Source organism: Haliaeetus albicilla, chromosome 8 (genome assembly GCF_947461875.1).
Source record: "Haliaeetus albicilla chromosome 8, bHalAlb1.1, whole genome shotgun sequence".
Classification (NCBI taxonomy): Eukaryota; Metazoa; Chordata; class Aves; order Accipitriformes; family Accipitridae; genus Haliaeetus; species Haliaeetus albicilla.
In genome coordinates this window covers 35,549,920-35,577,515 of record NC_091490.1, presented here as the reverse complement: position 1 = coordinate 35,577,515, position 27,596 = coordinate 35,549,920, and the positions used below count along the sequence as shown (strand labels likewise).

Below are 27,596 nucleotides of genomic sequence, written 5' to 3'. Positions count from 1 at the left end.
TTCGGGTTGTAGGAGTGGCATCAGCTTCCTAAGTCCTTCATTTATAGAAATATTCTTGGACTTTGGGTTTGTTTGGTTTTTTGATCCTCCAGAAGCAAAGTGTTGATAATCATAACTGACAAATATGAAACATGTCATCATCTGCCTTAACTGCACCTGTGTTATTCCCTGGATGCAGTCTTCTAGGATCTGAGGGTTAAGAAGTAGCTAAAAATAGCTCAAAATTACAAAGCTGAGAGCTTGCGAGGGAGCTGTCAGAGGCAAGGTGCCATCAAGGTCATGGTTATTTCTTCGTGAGGTCAAATGAACATTTGGAATTTCTGCAGCTTTCTGGTGACTGGGCAAAGCCACTCCAACTCAGTTTCATCTGGGGAAAATGAAGGTCTTTGATATGATTTGGTTAGTGCTTTGTAAACACACTGGCTTTTAAAAAAAAACACACCCAGGCCCCAAGTCAGGCACGAGCTGATTTTGATCGGAGAATCAGAAAGGCTTTGGCAAGACAGGCACCGTCTCACCACCCAGGGACAGCTGAGTAGTAAACCAGGTGGGCTCTCTTAGCCTTGCCACCCACAGGAGGTATTTAATTTGTGTGGAAATTGTGGAGGGGTGAGAAGCTGAGAGAAGGCTGTAAGCCATGCTGAGCAGGGGAAAGCAATCCCAGTCTCTGGTGAGAAGCATGGCTCGCTGCACAGCAGGGCTGGAGCAGCTCCTAGGGTTGGGCGGTCTTTGAGGAGCCCCTTCCTCGGGCAAAATATTTACTGTTGACTGCTTTGTGGCTTTAAGCACCTTCCAAATTTCTTGGGAAAGACCTCAAAGGTGGTGTCGTGCTGTGCAACCAGTGTGATATTTACACTGTTAGTGGGTCCCAGCTATGGGCAATGCAGTCTTTTACAGATATGTATGAGGAAGGAGACTGGCGTGTGGACAAGGATATCTCCTTAGGTGGAAACACGCGTCGTGGCACGTCCCTGCTGTAGTTGCAGAGGTGCAAGCTGCTGTGCTATGTTACCATGCAGGCTGGAGGATGCTGTGAGTTGCTTTATTTTTAGGTCTTACTGCTGATTAAGTGCAAACTACGCAGCGTGTCTGGGCTGCTCAGCTTCCTTGGGGTACACCCCTGTCCTGCTTGGTGTGGACAGTGTGTTGGGAGGTCTGTTCCTCCTCAGAGGTCTGTCCTTTCCTCAGTGCCTGCAGGGAGGGGAGAGATGTTGCATCAGTGGCCACTGCTGATGGAGGCAGGGTGCGAGTGGTCAGGGATGAACAACACAGCTGTGTGCTCCCCAGGGGATGTTCAGGGCATGGAGATGTGCAGCAACTGGGGATTTTCTGTGTGTGTTACTGCAGATGGTGGGGGTGACCAGCATGCTGCACAGACCCACCCAGTTGGCCTTTGGGCTTTAAGACTGCCTTTGTGACCACCTACCTGCTCTGCAGGACCAGAGGCAGACTTGCTGAATGAGAGCCTTTTCTCAAGACTTTGATTTGAATCTGAGAAAAACAACATGCACAAACTTCCCATCATGGACTGATGCAGGGAGCCCTAAATTTAGCCCAGCTCCCATCCTCGCAGCTGGAGCTCTCCTTGAGAGCAGGAATGCTCCTTTCAGCATTGGCTCACCTTTTTGCTCCTCCAGTGGCTCCATTTTCTTCTGGGGCTGGGGCAGCAGGATCTGGACCCCTTTCAGGAGCGTGAAGACAATGACGGTGTGATTGCCTGGTGAGGGAGAAGAGATGAAGCAGTACTGTGAGGCAAGCACTCTGATGGCAAATGAGGGAGGACAGCAGGATGCGTTGTTCCATTTGAATCCCATGGGGCTTGTACAGAGGTCAAGGAAAGGTGGTTGAGCAAGGACATGAGTTACCCAGGTCTCCTTGACTGCAAAGCTGTTTGGGGGCTGCGGGGCAGGGGTGACATCTCCCACCCTGGCTTTGCTGCAGGGTTATGGTGTCCTAGGTGGCAGAAGGGAGGTTTGCGAGGAAATGGGATTTGGAGAGATGGGGACAGGCGTGTGCACAGCTGCCCCCACACACAGATGTGCTCTCAGCTTTGTGCCCGCATGGGTGGCTTCTCCCAAGAGGAGCCCCGTGTTCATGCCCATGAAGTGGGGTGCAGGCAGTATGTCCAGTCTCAGCAGGACCGGCCCCTCTGCTTCGTGTAAAGGCACAGACAGTGCCACAGTGACGCCTGGTGATGGGAGATGGATTCATATCTGGCACCTTCCCAGCCGTGCGTGTACCGCGTCTGTGTGAAGCAGCAACCCTCAAAATAAGAGAAAAGCAAGGTGTGGGCAATAGGAGGTTTTCTCTGGAATTACAAGTATTTTTCCCTAGCAATTTTAGTGCCTTTGAAAGACAACATAACCAATTTTTCCCAGCTGAAAAGCAAGCTCTTTATCTAAAGTTCAGAAGATCGAGATCCTTAGATAAAGGTCATTGGTGAAAGTGTGATAAGGTGCAGAAAGTGTCCCGAGCAAAAGGTGGCACTGGCATTAGCGCAGTCAAGAAACAGCAGCTATTTTTGGGTTGCACACTGATTTGGTTTGCTCCTCTCTGACAGTCAGGGTGCTGCAGTCGGGTGCCTGCGGGTTGGCAGGTGACGCAGAGCAGGAGCCAGCCTGTGCTGCACCCTGCGGGTACAAGTCTGCCCTACCAAGGCATGATGGCATCTGCCCTTCCTACTCAACCAGGCTGAATGTGCCAGCCATGCAGGCTAGGACAGGAGAAATGAGACAGGTCTGAAAGATCACACATCTCTTCCCAAGACACCCAAGCTGAGGGATTTTATCTGCCCAGCTCTGGTTATTCGTCCCTGTGAGGTGCTACAAGGAGCTGTGGCTTGGGGACAATTGTCCCAGGGACAATCACTGCAGGATTAATGTCCATGTGAGAAAGAGCACAGTCTTTTCTACATGTCCCCAGCTGTCTCTCCAGAGCAGTTTCTCAGTGCTTTCACTCTCCGAGGCTCTGTGTAGTTAAATACGGGCTGCGCTGCTTGGGCAGCGGTGAGATTGTCCTAACCCTTGCAACAGTTTGCACTGATTAAATGTCTGTCTCTCCCCACCGGTTTCCTGAAGACCTTGGCAAACATGTGTCTTTGTCCCAGATAACACAGCAGGTAGCTCCTGTGTAACACAACACTTCTGGCTTGGCACTAGCTGGGAATACATGTGCGATGGGTTGGGTTTTGTCTGGTTTTCCTGGTGCCAATAGGCTTTTGCATTAAAACAGCTACGTTTGAGAAGATCATAGAAGTGCAGTGAGGCTCTGTAACAAGGTGGAGACTCAAGCTGAACATTGCATGTTATCCAGGGGAATACCCAAGGTGTGGGGTAGTTTGAGCTAATAGACATGGCTTGGCAGTCTTGGAGCACACCAGCACAGGGGTCTGTTACCCTGGCTTGGCTGCAGAGCGGTAGCTCAAGCACCTGCCTGTAGGTATCAAAATCCTATAACTGCTGATTTTTAACCAGAACTTGACAGTGATAAATGACAGGGAGCAGAACACCAGCTTGCTGGCACCCACTCGACCATCAAAGCAAGATTAGTATGTGCCTATTTTGGTTTCCCCTTTAATCAAAAATCAATTAGACAACTTCCAAATGAATATTCAGTCAAGAAGCCAGGTTGTCAGGCAGACTGACAGCACTCAGCACCACTTTCTTTGTGTTTTTCAGTTTAGAGTTATTCAGTGTATTGAAACTGAACAAGTGGATAAGGAAGGAAGAATACCTTTCTCTTTCCCCAGACGTGTCCCATTGAATGTCTCCTCAAATCCTGATGAAGCTTATTCTCCATTCCAGATGCTCAAAGCATCCTCTATGTAATGTCACTGAGCCTGCTGTTTGGCTGCATGGTTCTTCTCCTTTTCCTGCTCCCATCTGACTTGCAACCCAAAAGATTAGTTGCTTTATTTCTGTTTTAGGATGTGTGCAAAAGTATTTTTAACTTGTTTATCGAAGTACACAAGAGTTATGCAACTGCTCTTTGCTCATGAAGTCTCTGCACCCACTTCCCTATTTCCCAAAGAAATTTCTAAAAACCCACTGGGCAATTTTGACTGAATTTGATGGAAAGGAATGATTTCAGAGATGCTTCATTTTCCAACAGGCCTGCGCCACATAAATCCTCAAAGCTGTGTGAAGGAAGCAGTTTGGCTCTTTTAAGGGGAACCCCATGGGACACCAAAACCCCAGGTCTGGACATCTCTGCATTGGAAGAACAAGCCTGAGGACAAATGTGGACCAGGGAGACAGGCACTCAGCTTACTTGGACTGTAGATGTCAGATGATTCGGAAGAGGTTTTTGTACTGGGCAAAGAGATTGGCACCCTGTCCTTTGCAGAGACCCGAAAGCTCCTCATCACCTTCCAGGTGCAGAACCTGTATGAGAAATACTGAAGACAGCAAACCTCCAAGCAGACATCTACAGCTGAGCTCTTGGGGGATGTCTTGTCTGCATTTTCATCATGTCAGAGGAACAGGTGCCTGGAGAAAAACGCTGGCATCCACAGAGCCTCACCCACTTTGGGAGAGAGGGTATAGGTACCTTCTCCAGAAGTGCATCAGGATGGGGAAGATGATGACCTTGGCCCTGTGGTAGAGGACACGGTTCAGTAGCCCCTTGGAAGATAAACTCCAGATTAAATCTCTCTCTTCTTCAGAGATGTTTACCTGGCCACAGAAGAGACCTTGCTTAACCAAAGCAGTTTGTGGTGCTCCTGATGGGCCCTAGAGGCACGATTCTCTCCCTGACCCCACCTTGCATTTCAGCAGTCTCTAAGAAGAAATACTAGTTACATCCTGGCTGACTGTCCCAGATACAAGGGCAGGATCCCCCCTGGATTTCTGTGGAAAGCACTGTGCTGTGCTTTCCAAAGGGAAGACAGGCAGAGCCGTGGCTATTGCAAGGGGAAGAGGTGGGTGCAGTGGGGAGGTGACGGTGGTGACGTTGACCTCTGGAGAGTGAAAGGACTGAATTGGTGGCATGCAGCACTCATCCTGGTGCTGCAGCCCTGGCACTCCTCCAGCAGGTAGGGGATTTCACCATCGCCTTGTCCACACACTTGTCCTCAAACTATCCCTGTCAAGTGCTAGCGTGGATCTGGTGGTGGATCCATCCCATGGAGCCCAAGTGGAGGTCCCAAGCTCCAGAGCACACTCTGAAGCTTCAGAGCATGTTTTGCTGGAGCAGATGCAGACCTCTGCCTGGTTCCCCTTTCCCCACAACCACTTGCAGCTGCGATGCAATGGTCTTGAGCAACGAGCAGACAGCAGCCTTCAGCCTTCCTGGGTGGGTCCCAGGATCTTACCCGCAGTTTGGGGGGAATATCAGAGTTCAGGAAGAGTTTGCTGATGATGGCGACTTTCCGTTTGAGAAAAGCAACTTCCTTTTCTGACTGCATGTTGCGGGCTGCCAGAGCTTCAACTGAATCAGCCAGCCTGGAAAACCTGCAAAGGCATGTGGGGTCTTGCTCTGAGACAAGTGCTCTTGACTGCTAGGCTAAACAGTTTTGTCTTGCTTAGCTTTGTATTTACTGGGCCAGAAAAAGCAATCCACAAGGTGTGGGACAGTGAAACAGGAGGGATGAAAAGCCAGTTCCCTCTTCTACCACCCTTGTGGTCACGATGTTCACCTGGGGGATGTGATGTTTGCCCTTCTTCAGGAAAAGAGGGGAATCAAAACCTGGTCTTGTGCATGAGGGGTGTGTGCTGACTGCAGGGCTGTTGCCCGTTGGCCAGGGCTTGCCCTTACAGGTTTGTCAGGGAACTGGACAAAGTCAATGGAGAAATGCCACAACAGGCACGTCAAGAAAGGTGTAGGCAAAATGTTAGATTGCTTGGGACTATCAAACCAAAAGTACTTCCAGGATACCCAAATGGGAACCCTGAGCCAGCGGACTTCTCATTGAAATGGAGGCTTTTGGGGGCTCCATGAATAGATTAGATGTAGACAGCTATGGGGTGAGACTTTGGTTGTGTCGTATGACGTCCGGATACCAGCCTTGCACAGAGGTCCTGATAGGAGTTTAGGGGTGGCAGCACGGACCTTAGGATGTGCTAATGAATCCATGGACCAGGCTTTATCTGCTGCTGAGAGATGGGCACTACCTGCTGGATGGGTTTGGGCCAGAGCCAAGGGAGACTGGTGGTACCTGAGCACCCGGTGGAAAGGGAACTTACTTGTCGATCTCCAGATAAAACCGGAGGTCATCGACGAGGAAGTTGACAGTAATGAGCTGGCTGTTAAACAGGCGGCGTTTCACTAGTACCACCTCCTTGTCTGGTGGGGTGCTGGTAGAGGCCGTGTGGGAGCGGCAAGTGCTCACGGTGCTGCTGCTCTGCATTGAGCTGGTGGGCAAGTCTGAAAGAGGGGAAGAGCTGTTGTGTCCTGCTTCTCCCAGCACTGGGTTTGAGGCCAGCTGGGCATGTGATGCTGAGCTATACGCTGCTCCTTCACCTCACCTGTGCTTGCTTTACTGGCATGCAAGTAATTTGCTGAGGGTCATTCTACCTACGTGGCCTACAGCCTTCCTGCAGCCAGGCTCTCCAGGGAATTCAGACCCATCCAGTGTGCAGCCTTCCCTCTAGCTTAGTAACCTCCTCCATCCATTCTCCTCTTTGCACCCATGGAGTGCTTATGTTCATTGTTTTCATAGGGGATGGCCACAGTGCATTAGATCAAAAGTCTGCTGGTCTGTCTAGCTGTTATCCTGTCTCTGATAGTGGCCACAAGAAGATAACTAGGGACAAGGAAAGGTAAAAATCTGTGTTACTTCCCCCATATACAATATTCTCCAGCTTTCATAATTTTCATTTCCAGAGACTTCTTGATCTAGATAGGGTTTCTGTGTATTTAGCAATTTCAGTAGATTCCTTTTCTAACTGCTTTTCCAGCCTCCACTCGAACCTGTGTGTAAACTTTCAGGATCGACATCCTTTGGCAAAGCACTCTGTAGGCCAGCTCCCTGTTTCATAGAAAACAATTTCCTTTATTTTTTGGCCTGTGTCACCTTATCTTCATTTAGTGCCTCCTGTTTTTCGTGGAAGAATTGCAAACTTGCATATACATTATTGCTTGAGGATGCAACAGCATCATGGGGCACCTGCATCAGAAAACCAGATGTTGCATGAATGTGTATGTGCACAAGTTGCCTGTGCAAAATTCTGGACCTCGTCTCCTGACTCCAGTGCCTAAGTGCACAGATTTCTGCACAGCAATATCTGGCATCCTGAGATACCCGCTCTTCTGGCTCTTTATATGCCTCCAGGAGAGAAAAGTAGGTCATCGTGTGGGGATGGGAGATGAGCCACAGGTTTCCCCCATTTACTTTTCTGCCTAAACCCAGGACTGTCTTGGGGAGGGAGGAGAGAGGGTGGCAGGAGTCTAGCCATACTTTCCTCCTCATTTCCTAGTTCCCGACGGAGAAATTCCTCAAACTCCGCACGGCATTTGTCATTGCCCATCTCTCTCCGGAACTTGCAGATGCTCTTGACCACGTCGCGAATGGCATACCAGGCCCACCGCTGCGGACACATGGCACAGCTCGCTTCAGCCAGTGGCTGCAGTGATAGGGCTTGCTCCCAGACAAAGCCCTCCCGTTTGGACCTACCACTGTGAGATGGACAACCAGAGCCCAGCCTTGGCAATGGGATTTGTGACCCAGCCATCATCTTTGCTTTCCAGTATTTCTTGGTTTCACTAGTGGCTATAGGTGACAGTGTGAATCACTTGGCCAGTCCTGACCAAATCTGGTGGAGCCCGTATGCAGCAGGACTCCAGAGCTGTTAGGAGTAAGGCTTTACCTATCAGCTGCCTTTTGCAACTCTCCAAGTCTGACCCTCTCACCCCATTTACATGAGCACCGCTTCACCTGCACCATCTCCTCTCTTTCTTGCCTGGACAATATCCTCAGCCTGCCAGCAGAGAGGGTCTTTCCTTACCAGCTTGTCTGTTATGAAGTTCCTCATCCCATGCTGCAAACAAAGGTTAGACTTATGCGTATCGCTCGGGGGGAACAGGTCCTGGTACTCTTTAAACCTGCCAGATGGGAGATCAGAGAGAGAGAGAGCATCAGGGGCAGCAAGACTCATGAGGAGTGGTTTGGTGGGAGGGTAGCTAAGTGGGGGGAGCAGCTGACAGGGATAGCCCTGGGGTTTGGGGTCCCACTAGACTGCTGCTCCTGGAGGAGGTTGGAGAATGGGACAGGGGCCTGGATCCCCTCCCCTGGGCTCTGTTCTTGCATGTAGCAGGCTTGGGAGTGTCTGTCCTGCTTATCTGCAGCATGTTTCCTCCTCCAGTCCAGCACCCTGCAAGCCCAGCAGTGATTTGGTCCCCACAGGACCTGCCAGCCTTGCACAGGTAAAGGCATCAGCAGCTGCAACAGCACTTTTGCTGGGGTGAGGGTCTGCCTGGGATTTTGATGCACCAGCTGGTAGTTCATAGGGAAATATGTTTGTAGCAGTTGCTGCCTGTCACCTTGGGATGGGATGGATGTTGGGAACGATGTGCTTGCATAACCACTGGGCTTAAGGAACCAGCTTGACCCAGGTGCTCACCATCGTTTTTCCATTGCTTTCTGGACAAAGATCTGTGCTGTCATCAACATCAAGGGGCTGACTGTTTCAGCCTCATTTATTTCTTTGATGATAGAAGTGTGGCAATCCAGCTGTTCCTCTGGAAGAGAAGTGCAGTCACTGCGTGCCCCTGCCAGCCACCCCCGAACCACCATGACATCTCTTCCTACCCTCATATCTGCATGTGGCACCCTGTCCCATGTCTGCCTGCCCTGTCTTCTGTTTGCTGAATTTGGCTGTCTTATCCCTTTCCCTTTCTATACTGTGCTAATTGTGTACTTTGGGAGTGAAGCTGTGACTCCAAGTGCATCTAAAGAAGACAAGACAGGGAAAAGCTATTTCTGCCACTGCAGGAATTGCATGTTGCAGGTCTTGGTCCGTAGATCCTGCCAAAGAAGTAGACCACCTTCCTGGAAATATAAGTGGCAGTGGAACACCTCAGCAAATAAATGCTCCACTGGATAGGAAAGGAGAATTGGCAGGTCCCTGCAAGAGGATACAAAATCTGCAACCAGCACCCAGCTCAGGGAAAATAGGCTTACATCATGAATAGAGTAAAGGTAAAATGCAGGTTGGGAAGGTCCTACCAGCTGGGATTTCGGCATGGAAATAATTTCTGATAATGTTGTTAATGAGGAAGCTCTTCGTCTTGGGGTTGGTCTCTGCAACTAGCCTCTCCACAGCCATCCAGAAACGCAGTGGTTCATCTGCGTTGCGCTCCTTGAGGAACTGCTTGAAGAACTGCAGGTGGGCAGGGTTGTGCAGTACTTTCATGAAGTGTCTGTAGAGGAGGAAACACCAGGGGTTATGATCTCTGTGCCACCAGTGACCTGGAAAATAGCCAGGACCTCTGTCTTTGCTTCTCCAGTGAGAGGGAGAGACACCTGAAGAAGAGCTAGAAATGTGTGGATGAGTGGTGCATGGGATCTGTGAAGCAGATGGGCCAGTAAAGGTACTGGTGGAGCACAGCCTCCCTTGTCTCTCTTGCCCATAGAATCATTTAGATTGGAAAAGACCTTTAAGATCATCATCCACTGAACCATTGGGAATCCAGGGGGGATTCTCCTGACAAGCTGTTTCTTTTCTGCCATAGGTGTACCTGCCCAACAGCTTTGCTGCCATGTATCCAAAGGAACTGGTCTCAGCCTGAAGAGGAGGCTTCACCCAGGGAGTCAAGGAGAAGGCAGGACTTTAGGTCTGTGATGGAGACCTCAGAATCTGCAAATGGACTGGGCAGCCCTGCAGAGACCAGGGGAGGGAGGCAGGTAAGTATGGGGCACCTGGAAGGACTGGTGGGAGAAGGAGGTAATGCTGTCCCCTCTGGCACTTGCTGAGACTAAACAATAATTTGCCACTGGATGGCAGAGGACTTCATGCGTTTGGCCATGGAGAGGGTGTTCTGGAGTGGAGAAACCTTGCCACTTGCAACTGGTAGATTAGGACGTTATTGAGAGATGTAAAGCCAGAGGACAGCTACATTGAAAAAATCAGCAGAGCTTTGGAAAACCAGAGCTGGGAGTGGGCTGGGATTTGGGGTCATTCATGAGGTTAGCAAGCCCTTATCTGAAGACCAGTGGACTGGGTCAAATATTTTCTTTGTTTAAGTGTGGCTCCTGAGACTGACTTTCACAATAAACAATAAATGCTGCCCTTACTCGGGACTTGTGTCTTGGTTACCATTTATATCCCAATGTGGAGCTGCGAGGACCCATGTCTGGAGTATTCCCAGGAGGTGAGACATGAGCCACATGGACATTCACATGGTCAGCGAGTACAGAGATCTAAGTGTGGTCACGGGGTGACTTTAAGTGATTTTTCTGGGAATCTGAGAGCTGCCCAGCTGCAGTACAGGTGGCACGCCAGGGGGTGATTGAGGATGAAGTGCATGAGACATGCACAAGATGTGAGGAGTAAATCTGAACTATAGGGTTGGGAGCATGTTAAAGCATTTTTTTCCTTTCCCTGGTAACTCTACAGTTCAGACCCACAGGCCACCCATGCCTACATCTGAGAGGGCCCGACAATGAAGCAGGGAGCAGTGGCACTACAGGGAAGCACTGGGAGAAATCTGCTTCCTGAAAGGGTGGAAGTAGCAAAAACCAGCAAAGCCCTGTGCTGCAGGGTGCCAGACCTGGGTCTTCTAGATGGCTTCTCTACTGTAAGAGTGGTGGACTTTGTCGTGCTTGATTTCGTTTTTCTCACAGGAACAGTCATCTTCTTTCTGTTCTCGGATTCAACAGCTGTGGGGATAGAACACGGTTGGCCCCTTCCTTAGGTGACAGCCAGAGCCTGCTCACAGGTGTCCTCAAGGCAAAGGAACCCAAAGAAACCCAAGCTGTCCCCAGAGCCACCATGCTGATGTCTGCATGGTGAGCCCAGCTCAGGAGACACTGGGGTGCTGCGGGAACTCCGTGTGATTTGACCTCTTTGACATCTTCTTCAAACTCTCCCACTCCCACCTTCCCTGGCTGGATTAACACCCCAAAACTTATGCCTTTCAAAGGTGGCTAGGCCTCTCTCTCCTTCTGGAGATGTTCTACTGGATGATGGCATGCAAACAAGGAAGATCCCTGCTTGTCCAGTCCCCTCGGGGTATGCTGGAGCACCTTCAAGGGCGTGAAGGTTGGGGGCCCGGCCACCCACCCTGCTTCTAGCCTGCTCAGACTGGACTCACCAAGTGATGGGCTTTTGAGACACAGAAGCTCATTTTCCTTGCTTGGGCTATCCACAGCCAGCAAGGGTTTCTGAACAGCGAGCACATTTGACGTCATCTTCTGGGAGTCTGCGTCAGACAGAGAAGCCAGGTCAGATCCGATGTTCATTCTTCCTGGCTATGACAGTCCTTCAGCACTTGCTCCGAGTGCTGTACTGTGACTGCTACCCACCTTTCCTTTCCCCTTCTCTGTCCTGTTCCCATGATCTACCTGTGACACTGCATTTCTCGGGTATGACCAAGGCCCCACAAGTTACCTAAGGGTTGCTACAGGTGACTGCTGTCACTCTCAGTGCACTGGCAGGTGCCCAGAAACTTGATGTCATTCTCAAAAGATCATGTGAGAAGAAAAATCTGAGATGTTACACCAGCAGAGCCAGTCCCGGTGTCCACAGGAGAAGGTCATGATGTGGAAGGGGGGTGACAGTGGCTGTTGCTGGCTGTGGGTTTCAGTCACTTTGCTGCAGCAAAGTCTGGTGACCCAGGCCAGTGCAGGGATGGGGCATCTGGTGCCTCTAGTACTGGCAGGAGGGAATTTGGCCCATAGGTCACTGCCAAAGCTTGGATTACAGCTCATGGCTCCCAGATACCCCGTCCCAACCCACTCCATGACGTCCACATGCTGTCAACAATACAGCAATGCCCTAAAGCCTTGACGAGGGGCAGTGGTCACCACAGATGCACAAAGTGTGCTCTATCAACATGAGCTCTGGCAGAAATTCAAAGCCTCCACTTACCGGTCCTGCACAGGAGAGGTTCCACCTCTGCCTGGATGGAGCCCCCTTTCCGGAGGTCCCGAGTCGCAATTAATCGCCAGTGCTTGGAGGAGAGACCTTCCAAGTTCCTCGTGCCATGCAAGGCCTGGCTCAGCTTCAAGGATTTGTTTATCCGCTGGGACAGGAGGAAACATTCATCTTTCCCAACAGCATGGCCTTGCATCTTCGGCATCAGGACATCACTCCGCAGAGACTACAGCAAGAAGAGCAGAGGGTGATTGCGCAGAGCATGTATCCCAGCTTAGGAGCTGCTCCGGCACTATGCCCGATAGGCTAGCTGCATGTTTTACTGTGCCTTAGAGTACAAACCTACCCAAGTTAGATGTCTGCTTTAGCTTTAAACCACCCGGAAGAAATCTACGTGAGCATGAAGCTTGGCATAGACCTTAAACCTACCCGTGCAGCTGCTTAAAGCTGGCTCACATCTGCCTGCAGCTGGGACATACCAGGGACATGCAGCAGGTCCCCTGGGTAGTCCAGACAGCGGCTTGCCAGCAAAGGCAGCAGCTTTCCTGAAGAGGTCAACATCCACCCAGGAGGGCTGAAAACAACCCTGAAGGTGTCCCCGGCAGACAGGTAACCTCGTGTGCCTTTTTGGTTGGCTGCTATCCCTGGGGCTGGCTCTGGCTGCTGCCCTGGGAGTGCCTCCCTCACCCCCCCCAGAGACCCTTCCACAGCCTTCCCCAGGGGTGAGAAATTTGCACGACTCACCAACCAGCAGGGTCAGAGTGGCTGGTTTCTGACCGAGATACATGCTGCTGAGAGCAAGCACCAAAAATAACCCTGTTAAGTCCCGGAGCAGTTCCCCTGACATCAGTGCAGTGAGACCCGGGAGGAGTTTGGCTTAGGGGATGGTGCCCACGGAGAGCATGGCCTCGACACCTGCCGAAGTGCTAATTGCACTCCCAGACCAGGTCTGTGCTCTGAGGGCTAATTTCCTTGACAAGAGATGCTTAAAAACCTGGGCAGCTAATTAACTTACAACCAAGAGCATTTAATGAAAGCGGGTCAGGAGCTGCCAGCCGACTTTTCCAAAATGCTCAGCTCTCACTGGCTGAGACACTGGCATCTCTGTGAGCCAGGTCTTTGGGGGCACTAGCACTGACAGCCTCTCCTTACCGTTTCCAGGATCAGCCGCTGATTTTACATTGCGGTTTGGGGAAAAGCCTAACTGTTGAAGAACACCGTCTGCAGTGAGCAGAATTGTCTGCATAGGTTGTGCAGGGACCCAAGCAGGTGGGATGCTCGGGGGTTTCTGTCTGCGAGGAGGTTTCCAGGTATAAGGCTAGCAATTAGGGTGTTAATAAATGTGAGGTATTAGTGGGATTTCTGCTGCCAGGAGCGATAATAGTCTGGGAAGATCAGTGCTTGTGTGACTCTGCTTTCTTAAATCATCCCTTTACACAGTGGAAAAAATATGTGGAAAACTTGAGTGTGGTTGAATCATAGGCTAAAAGGCTGCATGCCCTCTTCCCCCAGTGTGCTGGCCAGGCACTCGTGCTGGGACAGGGACATATGCATGTGTGTCTGCACATGAGTCACATTAATAGCAGTATTCACTGCGGGCAAGGAAAAAAGGGGGAGTTAATTCCCAGAAGTGTTTTGCCCATGAGGCAGTGCCTGCTGCTGGTGCACTGCCTGCTGCTGGTCTCACCCCCACCTACCCTGAAAGACTGCATTTAAGTTTTTCCCTGCTTTTGGGCCGGGTCATGGCCCCTCTCAGGGGAGCTCTTGCAGGGCATGCCTGCAGTGCTGCTGACTTACAGGATGCTGCAGTGGAGGAGCTGAGGATTGTTGCTCTGGGCAGCTGGAGCAGGGCTGGCTCTGCCATATCACCCTGTGGCAGCGTTGGCTGGGGGACAGAGTGAGAGGCTGGACCGCTGCGGCTAATGCTAGGCTTCCCCTCCCTCCCTTTCTCCAACTTTTCACATCCCCACTGTTGCCTGTGTGCCCCACGAGGATGCCCGTGTCCCCCATACGTCCCTTTTACCGTAGACTGGAGGAACGTCTTGTCATCGTCAGCCAGAAATTCTTCATAGAAGCTGCAGAGCACCTGAGGAGGAACAAAGGTGGGTTGTCCTCAGGCGGTGCTCCAGCAGCAACTGGCACCCCCCAGCCCTGCTGTACCCTGAGGTCGCAGCCGTGACACCACGGGCGTTACAGCTTGCTGAGATGCCCAGGACAGCTCTGCCAGGAGCTGTACACCCAGGTTGGTCCATTGGGCTGCTCAGTGGCTGCCCAAGAAGGGCTTGGGTTGTAAATGTGTTTTACTCATGTTGTGCTGGAACCAGCAACTCGGACGCAAAAGGATGGCTACTGCCCTGGCATCCCCTGGCCCTTGGCATGTGCACCTAACAACAGAGGTCACCAGCTGCTAAATGACTGCTCACCTCTGCTCCGCTGCCTAGCAAACCAGTGAGGATGCTCCTCTCCACTGGCCTGGCGCATCTTGGTCACTGGGTCCAGTGCAAGGTGGCTTGCGACTGTCAGTTTTTCCCTTCCTAGTCTTTTTTCAACTTCGTTTTCCAAATACCTCAATTCTTAAACATGTCCACAGCCCTCATGGCAGCCCAGGGGTGCCAATGCCAGCTGTGCCTCCCAGCCTGACCACTGCCAGCACTGCTCTGTACCTTGCAAATCTCCTTCTGGGCTCTGAATATCCAGGGGGAGAATTCTCCAGACATCAGATGGTTCCGCAAGCTCCTGAGAGTCCTGGTCTCCAAGGGAAGCTGCTGGATGGTGCCCTCCTCCAGGTAGGTCTTGCATATCTTCTTCCCGATCATATGACACAGAAAGAAACAGTTTTCTCTGCTGGGGTCCAGCACCACGGGCAGAAATTCCTCCAGGTCATGCCACAGGTCCAGGAGATGAGTCTCCACAGGCCGGTCCTGGCACTTCAAGAAGTCCCTGAAGGGCCGACCTGCACAGGTGTCAGCACTAAGGGCCCAGGGAAGGAAACTCAGGGTCTTGACCGGCTTTTTCAGGGATGGCAGATGGACAAGGGGTGCAGAGGAATGCAAGTTAGAGAGGACTTTCTCTTCACAGAGGTCTTCCAGATGAAGGACCTGCTTTGCACTGGGTCTAGGTCTTTTGGGAGAGGCTGCTCCTCCTTTGCCTCGAAAAGCAGTGTTTGCAGGATGCTCTGAATGCTGAGTAATCGATCCCAAAGCATCCTTATCCAGACATGATTCCTTTGTGCTGCCAGCTGGCCCCGGCTGCCTTTCTCGTTGCACCTGAAAACTGGGCATCTTCATTTCTTGGGTGTCTCTTCCCTCCTTGACCAGAGTCCAGATCTCTGCTTTGGCCTTCTTGCTGCAGTAGGGCCCTGACAAACCCTGGCTCCTTTTAATATGCATCGTGAAGAGATTCTCCGAAAAGCCTGAGGGCTCCTGCGAGTTGGCCTGTAATAAACGCTCCTGATATTCCTGCAGCAGAGGCCAGCATGATTTCTCTTCCTCCATGCCCTTCTTGCAGTGGATGAAGAATTTAGGGAGCCAGTAACTCTGAATCATAAAGAGGGCCCGTTCCTGCATCTTGCTTAGGATGTCCCTTCTGGTGCTGATGGGCTGAATGTGCCTGGCTTTTGGCAGCAACCCTGAAAAAGATGCAGGGGATTACGATGGGGAGATGGCTCCGTGCAGACTGTTGCCCAGCCAAACAAAGCTGATGATGGTATCCCATCTCCCTGGGAGCATCCTGGAAAGGCCACTGCTCGTCTCCAACTCCCATGTTTCTTACCAACGATGGTCCTGCAAAGAGTGATGACGCTGGAGCCTTGACGCAGGTGAGTGGCTTTCAGCCTGTGGAGCAAGGACAAGTAGAGGTCCCTCTGCCTCGCGTCTGACTCGTCAAGCCCCAGGAGCCTTTCAGTGGTGAGCCAGAAGTTGGTCAGTTCTTCCCCTATGGATCAGATAAGGGATGGGAGTTGGAGGGAGTCCCCAAAAGCCCCACTGATGAGCAAAGTAGCCTGTGTTTTAAAAAAAAAAAGAAAGAAGGAAAGATCACCTGGATGAACTGAGGGAACAGTGTAGAGAAGAGCCAGGGTTATGCATCGACCTGGCATGCAGCACCCATGCTGGGGCTCTGCTGCTGGCTCATCTTCCAAAGCTCTGTCTGGGGTCACAGTGTCTCCCATCTCACCAGTGCTTACCCACGCCCTCAGCTCTGTGCCGGTGTCCTGCCAGGTAGCTTGCCCACAGCTGGCTGAGAAAGGGCTGCAGAGCACCCCATGCCCACCTGCTGTTCCTTGGATGAAGGCCCGAAAGTTCCACATGCCCCGGCTCCCGCTGATGCACTTCTCCAACAGCCACTGGTCAGCACTTTGCCAGTTCAGCAGTTTTGCTGTCAGAAAGAGTGCAGAGCACGGCATTAGGGGTTGCATGCAGGAGTAGTCCCCAAGAAAGCCCTCCAGACCCCACCAGCCCACAGAGGCTGCCGGAGGGCAGCAGTGCTGTGAGCCAGGAGACCAGCAAATCGCACTGAAATGGGACTTTCAGACAGGTTGTGGGATGCATGTGTGGTGTTTGCAAGGACAATCAGCTCATGTCGGTGATAGCGTGCCCAGTTATCGTGCCTCTTCCCCTTGCAAACATCCATCTTTTTTGCTTGAGTTTGGGGCTTGCCCTCAATCTCCTTCAGTTTGAGGATCAACCCAACTGGAGAAGCAGCAGCAATGCATTCAAAAATGGCACTGGAGCAAGCCTTGATGAATCGCTTATTTCTTCTGAAATTAAAATCTGCATACCTGCTGCCATAGCTTTCTTTCCAGTGGCCTTTCCTTGCCTTGACATGCAGGCTGACAAAGCAGTTGGCTGGGCTGACATGGCTCATTTTAGGGGTAAACTGAGCACAATTCAGACTTGCTGCTGGTAAGGCAGACCATGGCATAGGCCTGTTTTCCCAGCATCAGACGAGGAGCGTATCACAATACAGTGTGAGAGCTCTGGGCACCCTGCACAGCAGCAAACCTGAAACTCCAGGACCCCAGTTTCCTATGCCCGAGGATGCTCTCCAGCCCCGCTCCACCCCTGAACCACACGGTAAACCCTGCTAAGCTGCTATTTCAGCTCAACTCCACAGAGGCAGCGAGCCCATACTAACAGAGCTGTGGGCTAAAGCCCCGCTCATCCTGTGGAAACCCTGGGATCTGCGGCATGCCTAAAAATGGGACGTGCAATGCCTTTTTAACCAGGAGCAGAGGCATGACCCGCTGGGCAGGCACCAGGCGGTGACAGCCCTGACAAGAGGAAGCCCTGCTGCAGCGACGAAGGACGAAGCCGCTCCGATTTCCTCCATGCCGCGATGACTCACCTGCTTCCCCCGACCGAATGAAACCCAGGAGCTTCTGGCAGAGGACAAGGTGGAGGCACAGGCTGGATCTGCAGAAGTGAGGCAGCCGGTGCTTTTCCAGCCAAGCCAGTAACGCCGTGGGGCTGGGTTCCTGCATTGCAACGCCCGTGCCCAAGAAGAGGATTAGGCTGTGAGCAAGGAGCCGTCTCTTGCCTGGGGATTAGGGTGAGTAACGGGCCCTGCTGCGGGGGGAAGGAGGCTGGGGAAGGCTCCCTGTTGCTAGACAGTGATGCAAGCCGTCCCCGTGCTGGGAAAGAAGGGGAATACTTGAGCTATAGCCCCTGCCCGCATCCCCACGAGCTCTGCCTGCAAACCTGGGAGACCCAGTGCTGTGTGGCTGCCTGCAAAGCTGCCTCCCCTCGCAGCCTGCCTGCTTTCTGTGAGCCCAGACAGGAAGGCACGGCATCTTTCCGGCAGCGCCGAGAGGAGCAGGTTCCCTTTTGCTATGGGACCTGAGCACCGCAAACGGCGCTCGTGGCTGTGGGGAAGGGGGATGTCCATGGGGAGGACTGAGCCAGTTGGAGGATCAACAGGACTTCACTCCTGGTGAATGCAGGAGGAATACAGGGCACCAGGGGCTGACGTTCGTGTCTTCCTTCTCTGCCACCACACATGCTCTCCTTAACTCCAGCTATCGATGTTTACTGAGGGCTGGAGGGACCCCATAAGCTGCACCAGGACTTTAAATGGCTTATGCTTTTCCCAGGGCTTAAAAGCAATATGACGCCTGGGTTTGACATAATCCCCCGGCTGCAAGAACAGGAGAGCTAGAGAGTGGCCCAAGCAATGAGAAACCAGCTCCTTCCCTCCCCTGCCCTGTGCCCTTCCTCCCTCCTCCTCATCCTCCTCCCTCCTCGCAAGAGGCATTTTCTCACCAAGTGGCTTGGCAGCTCTGGCCAGAGGTCCCACTGGCCCATGCTGCTGATGTAAATGGGTGTCTGGCCAAAAACCTGTATAAAAAGGAAAGGGGATAGCTGAAAGAGATGGAGGGTGGCAGGGGAGCCCACAGCCCAGTGGTTCTAGTTAGCCCTCACTACGGAGAAGGGCATTGTCTTCCCTTTCAGACCTCTGTCTCCACGCTGAGGTCCTCAGGTTTCCCTTATTTTCCAGCCTGAGTGGGGTGTATTCCCAATTTTCCTGGGGGCCTCTAACAACACAGAAGCTGAAAGTTCACCTGAGAAGAGCTCAGAAACATCCTGGGCTTTATGGCGCAAAGTGGACTTACCGGAAGATTCAGAAATGTGTTGAAAAAATCAACAAAAACATCATCTCTCAGCAGGAGCCCCATGTCCGTAGAGGCTATGGTTGCTACAGGGGGGAGAAGAGAAAGTTACCTGGGCTTTGTGTTGCTGAGTGTGATATAAAATGTGAACTAAAAGATGAGTTTTGAGAGGGAGAGCTCTAGAGGATGTGCAGTAGGGGCTTGTCCCATGCACACATGGGAGGATTGGGACCTGGAACAGTCCATGAAATTTGGGTCCCAGTGCACCCATGTGCTTTGGGTGGGTGGCGGCACAGGGTGTTTGGAAAGCACCAGGTTCAGCTGCACACAGGAGCTGGAAATTTGAATGGCAGCTTCCTAAATAGCAAAGGTACATGATTCATGGAGGCTAAGTACAAATGTGGTGGCATCTGTAGGGCAAGAGAAAGGAGAAGCTGTGGCTGGAGAGAACAAGCTGTGCTCCTCCACTGTACCCAGACACCAGGCATAACCCTGCTATCATGGAGAGGAATCGTGTGCCGTGCTGTGGTGCTGCTGCTCCAGCCCCACTGCCCTGATGCCCTCCGAGTCCTCTTGCTCAGGTTCTGGTAGCAAATTCCCCCAAATGAGCAGGCACCATCAGGCTGGGAGCAGGTTGTGGCTCTGGGTAAAGTGACAGTAGCTGCAGACCTCCACCACATGCACCCAGGACATCAAGGCAGTGTGCTACTAGTGCCAACACCTCCCACTATCCTGTGAAGTTTTATTCATGTCTGAAAGATCTGGATGCAAGGGGGTGGGCTGGCATCAGCTAACTGATGGGTGGATGCCCTTGGAAATGTCTGCTTGTGTGAAGGCAGAGCTGTGTCACTAGGAGGACCCACATTTCAGAAGCCTAACGCTGCTTTTCACCCACTGTCCCCTTTGGAGTGTGCTTGGAGGGGCTGAAGCCTCCAGCAAAAGTAACTCACCAGTGGCCGTCATGTTGCCGTGTCCCGGGGATGTGTTCTGGAGTGCCACGCTGCTTGTGACACATTTGTCCCGGCGAGTCCCTGGGGGGGCTGCAGGGCTCTTGGGCACTGCAGGGCTCTCAGCACCTCCCTCTTTGCTGTCCTTCAGGGAAATGTCACTTTTCTAATCACCAGCCCTGCAAACGCACTTGGGCAGTCCTGAAATGAAACCCTTCCCCTCTCCCCACTTGGGCAAACTTTTTGCCTTCAAACTAGGTTCTTGGTAGCACCTCGGCACCGTGTGCGGTTGCTGTCAGCACATCTGCTCAGGTGGTGACGGAAATTTCACAGGAGACCCTGCTACATCTGCCCCAGACAGAGCAACCGCAGATTTCTTATTAGCTGTCCTGCTTCATCAGGTCTGGGGCTGAGACCCAGTCTTGGAGACCCTCCAGTGGGAAGAGGAGAAAGAAAGAAGGAGCCACTTCTCTCTCTTGCAGCAGTGACCTGTTTCCCTGGCAGGAGGGGGAATCTGCTCCCCAGGTGGGTATTTGATCCCCCTGACCATAATGCCGTGGTGTCAGACCTGGCAGGACTGCTAGCGCCCTCCAGGTTTTGGGCACCGTCATGCCCAGGGTCTCTGATGTGCCCTGTAGCAGAGAAGTGGGTCTGCTCGTTGGTGGGAGTGGAAAGGGTTTCGTGGCCTGTGGAGGGTGTGGAGCAGAGGTTTTGTGGCCTCTCCTGCGCTGGACATCTCTTCCGTGCTTGCCTAAGAGGGGGCTGCAGCATAGACTGCCAACCTTGCGTTTCTAAGAAGCCCTGAGCTTTCTCGCTCCGGCCATTACCGCCACGCAGCTGCGTTGCGTGTCGCGTCCCCTTCCGTGGCTGTGGCCGCGGTCCCCGTTCCTGTCACCTGCGTGGGCAGGTTCAAACACACGTCCCCTGGTGCGCAGCCACCTCTGCGCGGAGGGGGGTCCCTGGCGCAGGCGGCGGTGGGGCAGGGCGGTGGGGACCCCCCCGGGGTCCCCGCAGCGGGGTCACCTCGCGAGGTGGCGCTGTCAAATCAGGAATGTGAAGCTGTGCCCAGCGGCAACAGGGCTCAGCGCCTCAGCCGTGGGCTGGGGACTCCACAGCCGCCAAGGAGTACGGGGACGACTCCTAATTAATTGCGGGGCTGGTGCTGGCGACCCCCCAGGGTGATAGTCCTGGGCTACCGGCACCGGTTCGCTCCGTCCCCCCGAGTGAGCGAGGGCGTTTCTTTTCCCACAAGCGGGAAAACTGGTGGTACACCAGGCCAGGGGGGACGCGACAGAGACCCTAGAGGTCATGGCCAAACCGTCCGTGCGTAAGTGTGTGCCCTGGGGAGGTCACGTCCTGCCACGCTGCGAGGCACCGGCCACGCTGCCTTAGTTCGAATGGTCGAAGCCGTTGGGTTTAACGGCCGCGGGTGGTGCGCGCGTCCTCGCAGGACGCGTGGGACGCACATCCTCGTGGTGACAACGAAGGGATGTTGTCCTTTGGGTGATGCTTCGCTTTTGGGTGGCGGGGGCAAGGACTGGCTTGTGCCCTGCTGCGGGATGGCTTGGCAGTCCCTGCCCTGCGTTGGCCACTGCGGCGATGGCTCCGGGATGGGGCCGAGCACAGCCCCTTGGGGATGCACGCTCACCTTTTTTCGGTCACAGCCCGGGCACATCTGCTGGTCAGTATGCCAAAACCCAAACTGACATGGGGAAGGAGCAGCCATGAGCCTCAGAACATCCGCTTGTCCTAGTGGTGTCAGGGAGAGCTGCGGGAAGGAGTTATGGGAGACCCTGGGGAGGAGTAGCTCCGATCACAAATTCATAAGGATTTATACCGCTAAGCCCAAGAGATGAGACAAGGGGTTAGGGATGAGCTGGCGTGGTGGCTGTCTCACACATGAAAGACTCAAAAGTCCTCAGGGAAAGGTTGCAACTGTCAAAAAAATATATTTTCCAGTTGGCAACTGACCAGATGCCCAGTGAGTTCCTCAGAGGCTGATGTAGCTCCGCTGGTGCCCGTCTGGCTCTGGACTGACCCCAGGGGGACTGTGCCGGTTTCTGCTGAGAAAGGACCAAGGTTGTGAGCAGGAACAGGCCAACACGGTTACTGTGGGAGTGCACAGGGCCATTTCCATGGCGTCTCTCCCCAAAAGGAGACCCCAAGAGGTCTGGCAGAACGGAGCTCCGCTCAGCCCGGCTGCAGCTTCCCAGGGTTTGCTTGGTGCGTGCATGGGCATGTCTGCCCTCTTCGTCTTGCCGCAATGGCTCCTTGCAAAAGGAGCTCATGTGAGCTGTGTGGCTGTTAAGAAAAAAAAGAAAAAAAAAAGAGGCTTAAAAAAAATAGGTGGATACATGAGCACAGCCCAGATTTAGAAGGGGGCTCGGAGAGGAGCGCAGTGCCTGGACTCTGTACAAAGATAAGGGCAGGGTTGCAACACCAAACACGTCAGAAGGGCTTTGCTCGCCCTCTGTCCGAGCCCGAATTACCCACGTCCTCTGTCCCCCCACACAGGGAGCAGCTCACCCTCAGCAGATCCGAGGCCGCCTCTGCCAGCGGCAGAGCCTCGCGCTCCCGGGGTGGCAGAGGGGACGGGGCAGGGTTTCTTATCCTTGCCCAACGTAAACTGGCACGGCTCGCCGTGGCAGCGAAGTCCAAGGCTGCCAGACTGCGGGGTCAGCCTCGCCGCCTGTCATCGCGGGCTGCTCACAGCCTCCCCGTGCAGCCCAACCGGCCCCTTTTGGTGCTGTGGGGAGGGTGGGGGTTGTTTTCCTCCCCGCAGCTGCACTCGGTACCTACTGAGCCACAGCGACCCTGAACACCTCAGCATTGCTTTTGGTCTCAGGTGATGGTCTACAGCATCTGCAAGGTGGGAAGCACCAGCATGAGGGAGCGGTGCAAGCACCTTGATGCACAAACCTGCTCTCCCTCTAGCATGAGTATTGTATGCCCAGAGTGAGCTTTTGGGGGAAGATTGTTTCCCCCCCCCACCCCCCCATACAGCCCCAGCCTGTTCTCAGTTTAGGACACCTCAAAGACTGTCAGCAATGGGTGTGATCCTTTTGGGCCCATAGCACCTTAAAACTGGAATTGTCTGAGGTCTCAGGTATGGCAGTTCTGCTTTAAATACTAATTCCTTTCTTGAATGTATTAGGATTTTTTTTTTTATATGTGATTTTTCATGCTTGGTCTCCTGGGTGTGTAAGATTTTTTTGCTCAGCAAGGACATCTCTGGTATTTCCTTACATTAATTAGAAGTATTTTTGAGTCTATTGCCATCTGTCCGTAGTTTCCTTGCTTGGGACTGACCGTGAAGGCTAGGCTCTGACCCGTTACACCTGGCAGCCCTGCAGCACATTCTGCGTTTGCATGCCTCTTCTCCAGCTAAAGCAAAATCACTTGTGTAACCTTATACGAGTGTCAGGATCTGTTGACTTCACCAGTCCAGGTTAAGCATGTCTTGTGGCAGGACAGGACCTAATTCAGCCATAAGGGAGGGACACAGACAACAGCACTTTGCAGTTACCCTTCATAATTTACAGTCTTGGGCCTGGATCCTACCATTGAATCCACTTGGGCAGCGCTTTTGAGGATTTCTGCACTCTCACTTAAGGAGCTGTGAAGTGTATTAGGCTGAAATTAATCTGCCAGCCACAGCTAACACAGCCCTGACCTAGCTGGGAGTGTGTTTAGCAGCATGAACAGCGCTAATAAAAAAAGACCAAAAAAAACCCCCAACAAAAACAACCCTGCCAATGCACACTGTGACCAATTTCCAACTGCAGGGAAAGGCATGTGCTGAGCACTCCCTAGGATATTCTCCACCCTTGTACAGAGCAAACCGAGCCAAGCAATTTCTAGGTCTCAAATCCCGCCTGCCCCTGACGTTCTCATTTTCCAGCTTCCCCTGGTTGCTTTTGAAGGCGAGCACGTGCTTCTTGGTGGCGGCCCCTGCCCGCTGAAGACGCTCGGCCTCTGCGCAAGGTCTGCACGTGTGCAGGGCAGAGCTGGCGAGAGGTAGGTGCTGCTTGCTGGGGTTGCTGCCAGACCGGTGCCCCGAGCTGGCAGCTGCGATGCCCCTTCTGCAAAGAGCCCTCCCCGGGGGGTGCCGGGGAAGGGGGCTGCTGGGGCACAAAGCGATGCCGCGGTTTCTTGCGAGGGGTGGCAAGGTGGGCATCGGGCACGGCAACCGGCACCAAGGTGGCTGAAAAAGGGGTGGAGAGGGAGGTGCGAGCAACCCGGAGGGGGTTGCACAAGGCTTTCTGGGCTGCTGCGGTCCAAGGCCCCTCTTCCCCTGAATGCGTCATGGGCACGTATTGCAGTCGAGCTGCAAGGGGAGGGAGCTTTTTTTCTTTGCATGTCCCTCTGCACTTTTTTATTTATTAATTTGCTTTCCTGAATTGCCCTTCTCTGCAGCCCAGGTAATCCGCTCTGCCTCCGAAAGTCCTCTGATCACCAGCCCTCAGCTACCCTTGACCCTGGCAGCATCTTCAAAGGGAGCATGGGCCTGCTGCGGAGCGTGCAATGTTTGCTCACTTATCGGGCGAGCAGCTACCGCCTCCCTGCCTTGGGGGGTTTCGTCAGCCTCCCGCAGCAGTGCTCCAGGGGAGACCGGTCAGCCACCGCTGCTTGTACAAGGTCAGTCCCCCCCGGCACAGACGTTTCCCCCGTCCCGCGGTGAGCTCCCTGTCCTCAGTTGGTGACTGCTGTTTGAGTCTTATCAGGGCAACTTGTTAATTAAGCACTCACTAAGGCCTTAGGTTTATTTTTCCAGCCCTTGCTAATCATGGGTAAAAGGGGCTGCATCTCCAGTTCCTCCAGCCCCATGAGTCCCCCCGGAGCCCAGGCCCCGGCAGCGGTCGGCACGCCGTGGTGGGTCCGAGCAGAGGTAGCTGTGCAGAGCGGTAGGCAGAGATGGAGGTGATGCACCATCAGGACGGACATCCAGCCCATGCCTGGTCTCACTCGGGTGCGTTTCAGTTCCTTATGCGGGACCTCACAGCCCAGAGCTCTTTCCTAGATGGGTCTGAAAATGATGTATGAATTTGGGAATGTTTTAGCTGTTGGGCACGGAGACAGGAGAGGTGTTGAAGATATCCCTGCTCATTGCAGGGGCGGTTGGACTAGATAACCTTTAAAGGTCCCTTCCAACCCAAACTATTCTACAATTCTATGATTCTCTGCTCGTCCCTCCTCTCTCCCAGCTGTGTTACTGCTAGAGGCTGGGACATTTCGGGTGCATCAGGCCTCCTCCTAGGATCTAACCGGTCACAACAAATGGACCATTCCTCCTTCCTGTGTGACATCTCTTTTAAAAAGAAAGCATTAATTTCTATTTAAGATTATTTTTTTTTTAGTGCTGGTAAAAGGCAAATGGGTACCTGGGCTTAGCAGACCAGGTCTGCAGTCTGTTGGGGCTGAGATCCCCAGGGGTGGCCAGCTCTCCAGCTGCAGGGTCTTCAGTGGGGGGCCACCCTTCGAAATGGTCCCAGGGAGCTGGGGAAGAGTCCCAGCACTGCTGGAGCAAAGCCAACAGCCACCTGCCCCAGGGCCTGAGCCACAGGGAAGTTTCATATCCTGCCTTTTTAACCCTTGAATTCCACTCTATTTTTTCTCTCTGTGGTGTGACATTTCTGCATTTTAAGGCATTCCCAAATTCATGAGGCTGCACTTTCAGGGGGTCTCAGCAGCCAGGCGGGGGTGCAAGGTCCCTGTGCCGAGAGCAAACTGCCCAGGGCAGCTGGGGGGGGACATGAAGAAGGGGAGAGGGGGGACACCAGGAGAGGGATAGGGGGACGTGGACCAGGATGGGTCACAGCAGCCCCAGCAAGGCACAGTGGAGAGGGAAGCCATGACCCCTTGCTGCTTGGCTTCTGGCTGGGGTTGGAAAAAGAGATGCCAGGGTGGTGGTATCAAACTGGGCACACATAAGAGCGGGCACAACTCATGCCAACCGTGAGAGATGCGACTGTCCTGGTCCCCAGACCTCTCCCGGGGAGACCAGGGACTTGGCTGTGTGCTGTCCCTGCCAGGTTTGCATTGCTGCCTTGGAGGCAGAAGGCTGCAAAGTCCAGCCCTGAGCAACCCTCCTAGCTCACCAGGCACTTTCCAACCCTGGCAATGCTCGCAGGATATAAACCGCGCCGGAGGGAAGTGCCGGGGCAGGCGAATAAAGGTGTTCCCACGAATTAATAGGAGGAAAAAAGAAAAACATGTGCCAGTTGGGACTCGCCCCCGGAGAGGCGCATTGTCTCTGGCAGGCTCGCTGCGCATTTAGAGCGGGGCCCTTTGAAGGCTGATTTAAATCCACTCCTGGGAGGTGTCACCTGTTGGCATCGTGCCTTCCCCAGCTCCCCGATGTGGTTTTTGTCTCGTTGAACGCTGGCGACAATAAGGGTCACTGGAGCACGCAGCTGGGCGAAGGCACAGGCTGAGTCGTGTTTCCCAAAAAAAAAAAACCACCAAACCCGGCAGCCTGCAAGGGGAGGAGGGGAAGGCAAGGCTGTAAACAAGCCGCCCTGAACCCTGCGAGATTGGCGAGGGGACGCTTCTATCCCCCGCCGGCCTCCCGGGAGAGGGCGCTGGCCCCGCGGCTGCAGCGCCCGGCTCTTCTCTGCTGGCTCGTAAACATGTTGTGCAGGGCGAGGGCAAGGCAAGGGGGGACTGCCACCAAACCTCCCCCCCGGGGCTGGGAGAGACATCCTCCCACCCCAGCCGCGAAACCCTTGCCCACGCTGGGGGGGGTCTCTCGCAGGTGGGGGTTTGCTGCCCGGCGTGTATTTATCGGATGGAGAGGAGGCGTTGACCCTGCAAGCTGCCTTTGGTCCTCTCTTCCCTTCGGGGTTGTTCGGAGCTCAGCCGGTGAAAAGAGGGGCTGCCCAGCCCCGAGGCTTGGATGGCGTGAGGGTCACCCGGCGCCGCAGGGACTTCCACCTGTAAACACCCTGGGCTTGTTTGCAGGCAGCTCTGGTGGCCAAAGTTTCTGGGAAATTTGCAAGTAGCAAGCACGTTTCCAAGAATTTGGAGCTTATCGGTACTGTCAGTGTCTCCATTAAACAAATCCTCTCTGCAAACCCAGGGAAAAGGGCTGGGCATGGCTTTACATTGCCTGTGGCTTGACAGCTTCTCTTTATGGGAGCTATTTTGGGTCTTTCCTGGAGTGACTGGGTCTAGGCACCAGCTCCTGCCTCCTTTTGCTTCAGCCGAGCGGTTAGATTCAAGCGACCACAGCTGGACTTGGTCTGAATATGAGATCCTGAGCTAATTTCTACCGGTAAAACGCAGCATTTGTTTGAATGTGTTGAAACCTTTGCTCTATACATGGGGTGCAGGAACTGGGGCACTGGGGGAAGGCAGTTTCTGTTGTAACACTTGTTGGCTTTGCCTTGCCCAGGCAATGGGAGAAGGTGAAAAGCACCTGCATTTCACCTTTTGCTGGACAGCCTCGGGGGATTAACACACACTTGTGGCTGCTGCAGGGTGGTGGTAAAGAATAAGCCGGGTTGTCCCTGGAGGAGGGGTGGGGACCCGGCTCTTGAGATGGGCCATAAATCAAGGCAAGGCCTTAGCCAGCACTTCCACCTCCTGGCTGAGGATCCAGCTCTCCCTGGCCACTTTCCCCCCAGGTGTGTCTTCAGTAGGGTGGCTGTGACGGCCAGGAGGGTCCCTCTTTTCATGGGAAATAGCAATTTTGGTGCCACCCCCCCAAGGCTGGTGTGGGGCAGCCCAGGATCCTGTCGCCCCTGGACAGGCGTGTGGGTGCTGTGTGCTTGTCCTGGTACCTGTGTCCGTGCGTGCAGGCATGTGTGCAGGGGCTGGAGCTCCTTCTGCTAGTGCTGGCGTTGCTCTCCGGCCTCTTGGGTGTGGGCTGGGAGGTGCAGAGGGCTGAGCAGGAGCAGGGATGGGACAGCGAGCTGCCGGGGTGGAAAAATACTGGGCAGTGCCTGCAGTTTGCTGGGTGCCCCTTGCCACCCGGGTGCCTCTGAAGTGGGTGCCCCCACACCCACGATGGGG

At 53.5% G+C, this 27,596-nt stretch overlaps 1 protein-coding gene across 1 annotated transcript; it reads right to left on the bottom strand.

The window, feature by feature from the left end:
• Window positions 1-811: 811 nt before the first annotated feature.
• RGSL1 (regulator of G protein signaling like 1) lies at window positions 812-19,161 on the bottom strand. Its single transcript, XM_069789743.1, has 21 exons — window positions 18,640-19,161; window positions 18,290-18,364; window positions 17,376-17,505; window positions 16,302-16,406; window positions 15,804-15,965; window positions 14,696-15,660; window positions 14,056-14,118; window positions 12,027-12,258; window positions 11,251-11,358; window positions 10,708-10,816; window positions 9,164-9,357; window positions 8,559-8,676; window positions 7,944-8,040; window positions 7,397-7,526; window positions 6,183-6,363; window positions 5,312-5,450; window positions 4,549-4,673; window positions 4,270-4,382; window positions 1,622-1,717; window positions 1,427-1,491; window positions 812-1,191 (listed from the first exon to the last, which is right to left on the bottom strand). The coding sequence occupies exons 1-21, from the start codon at window positions 18,700-18,702 to the stop codon at window positions 1,099-1,101; spliced, it is 3,363 nt and encodes a 1,120-aa protein (XP_069645844.1). The 5' UTR covers window positions 18,703-19,161; the 3' UTR covers window positions 812-1,098.
• Window positions 19,162-27,596: the final 8,435 nt, after the last annotated feature.

Coding starts and splice junctions, on each gene's coding strand:
- RGSL1 (XM_069789743.1), bottom strand. CDS start 18,702: ATGGGGCTCCTGCTGAGAGATGATGTTTTTGTTGATTTTTTCAACACA. Junction 11,359..12,026: donor ACCTCTCCTGTGCAGGACCG/GTAAGTGGAGGC, acceptor TGTCTGACGCAG/ACTCCCAGAAGATGACGTCA. Junction 7,527..7,943: donor ACTTCATAACAGACAAGCTG/GTAAGGAAAGAC, acceptor ATGTGTCCGCAG/CGGTGGGCCTGGTATGCCAT.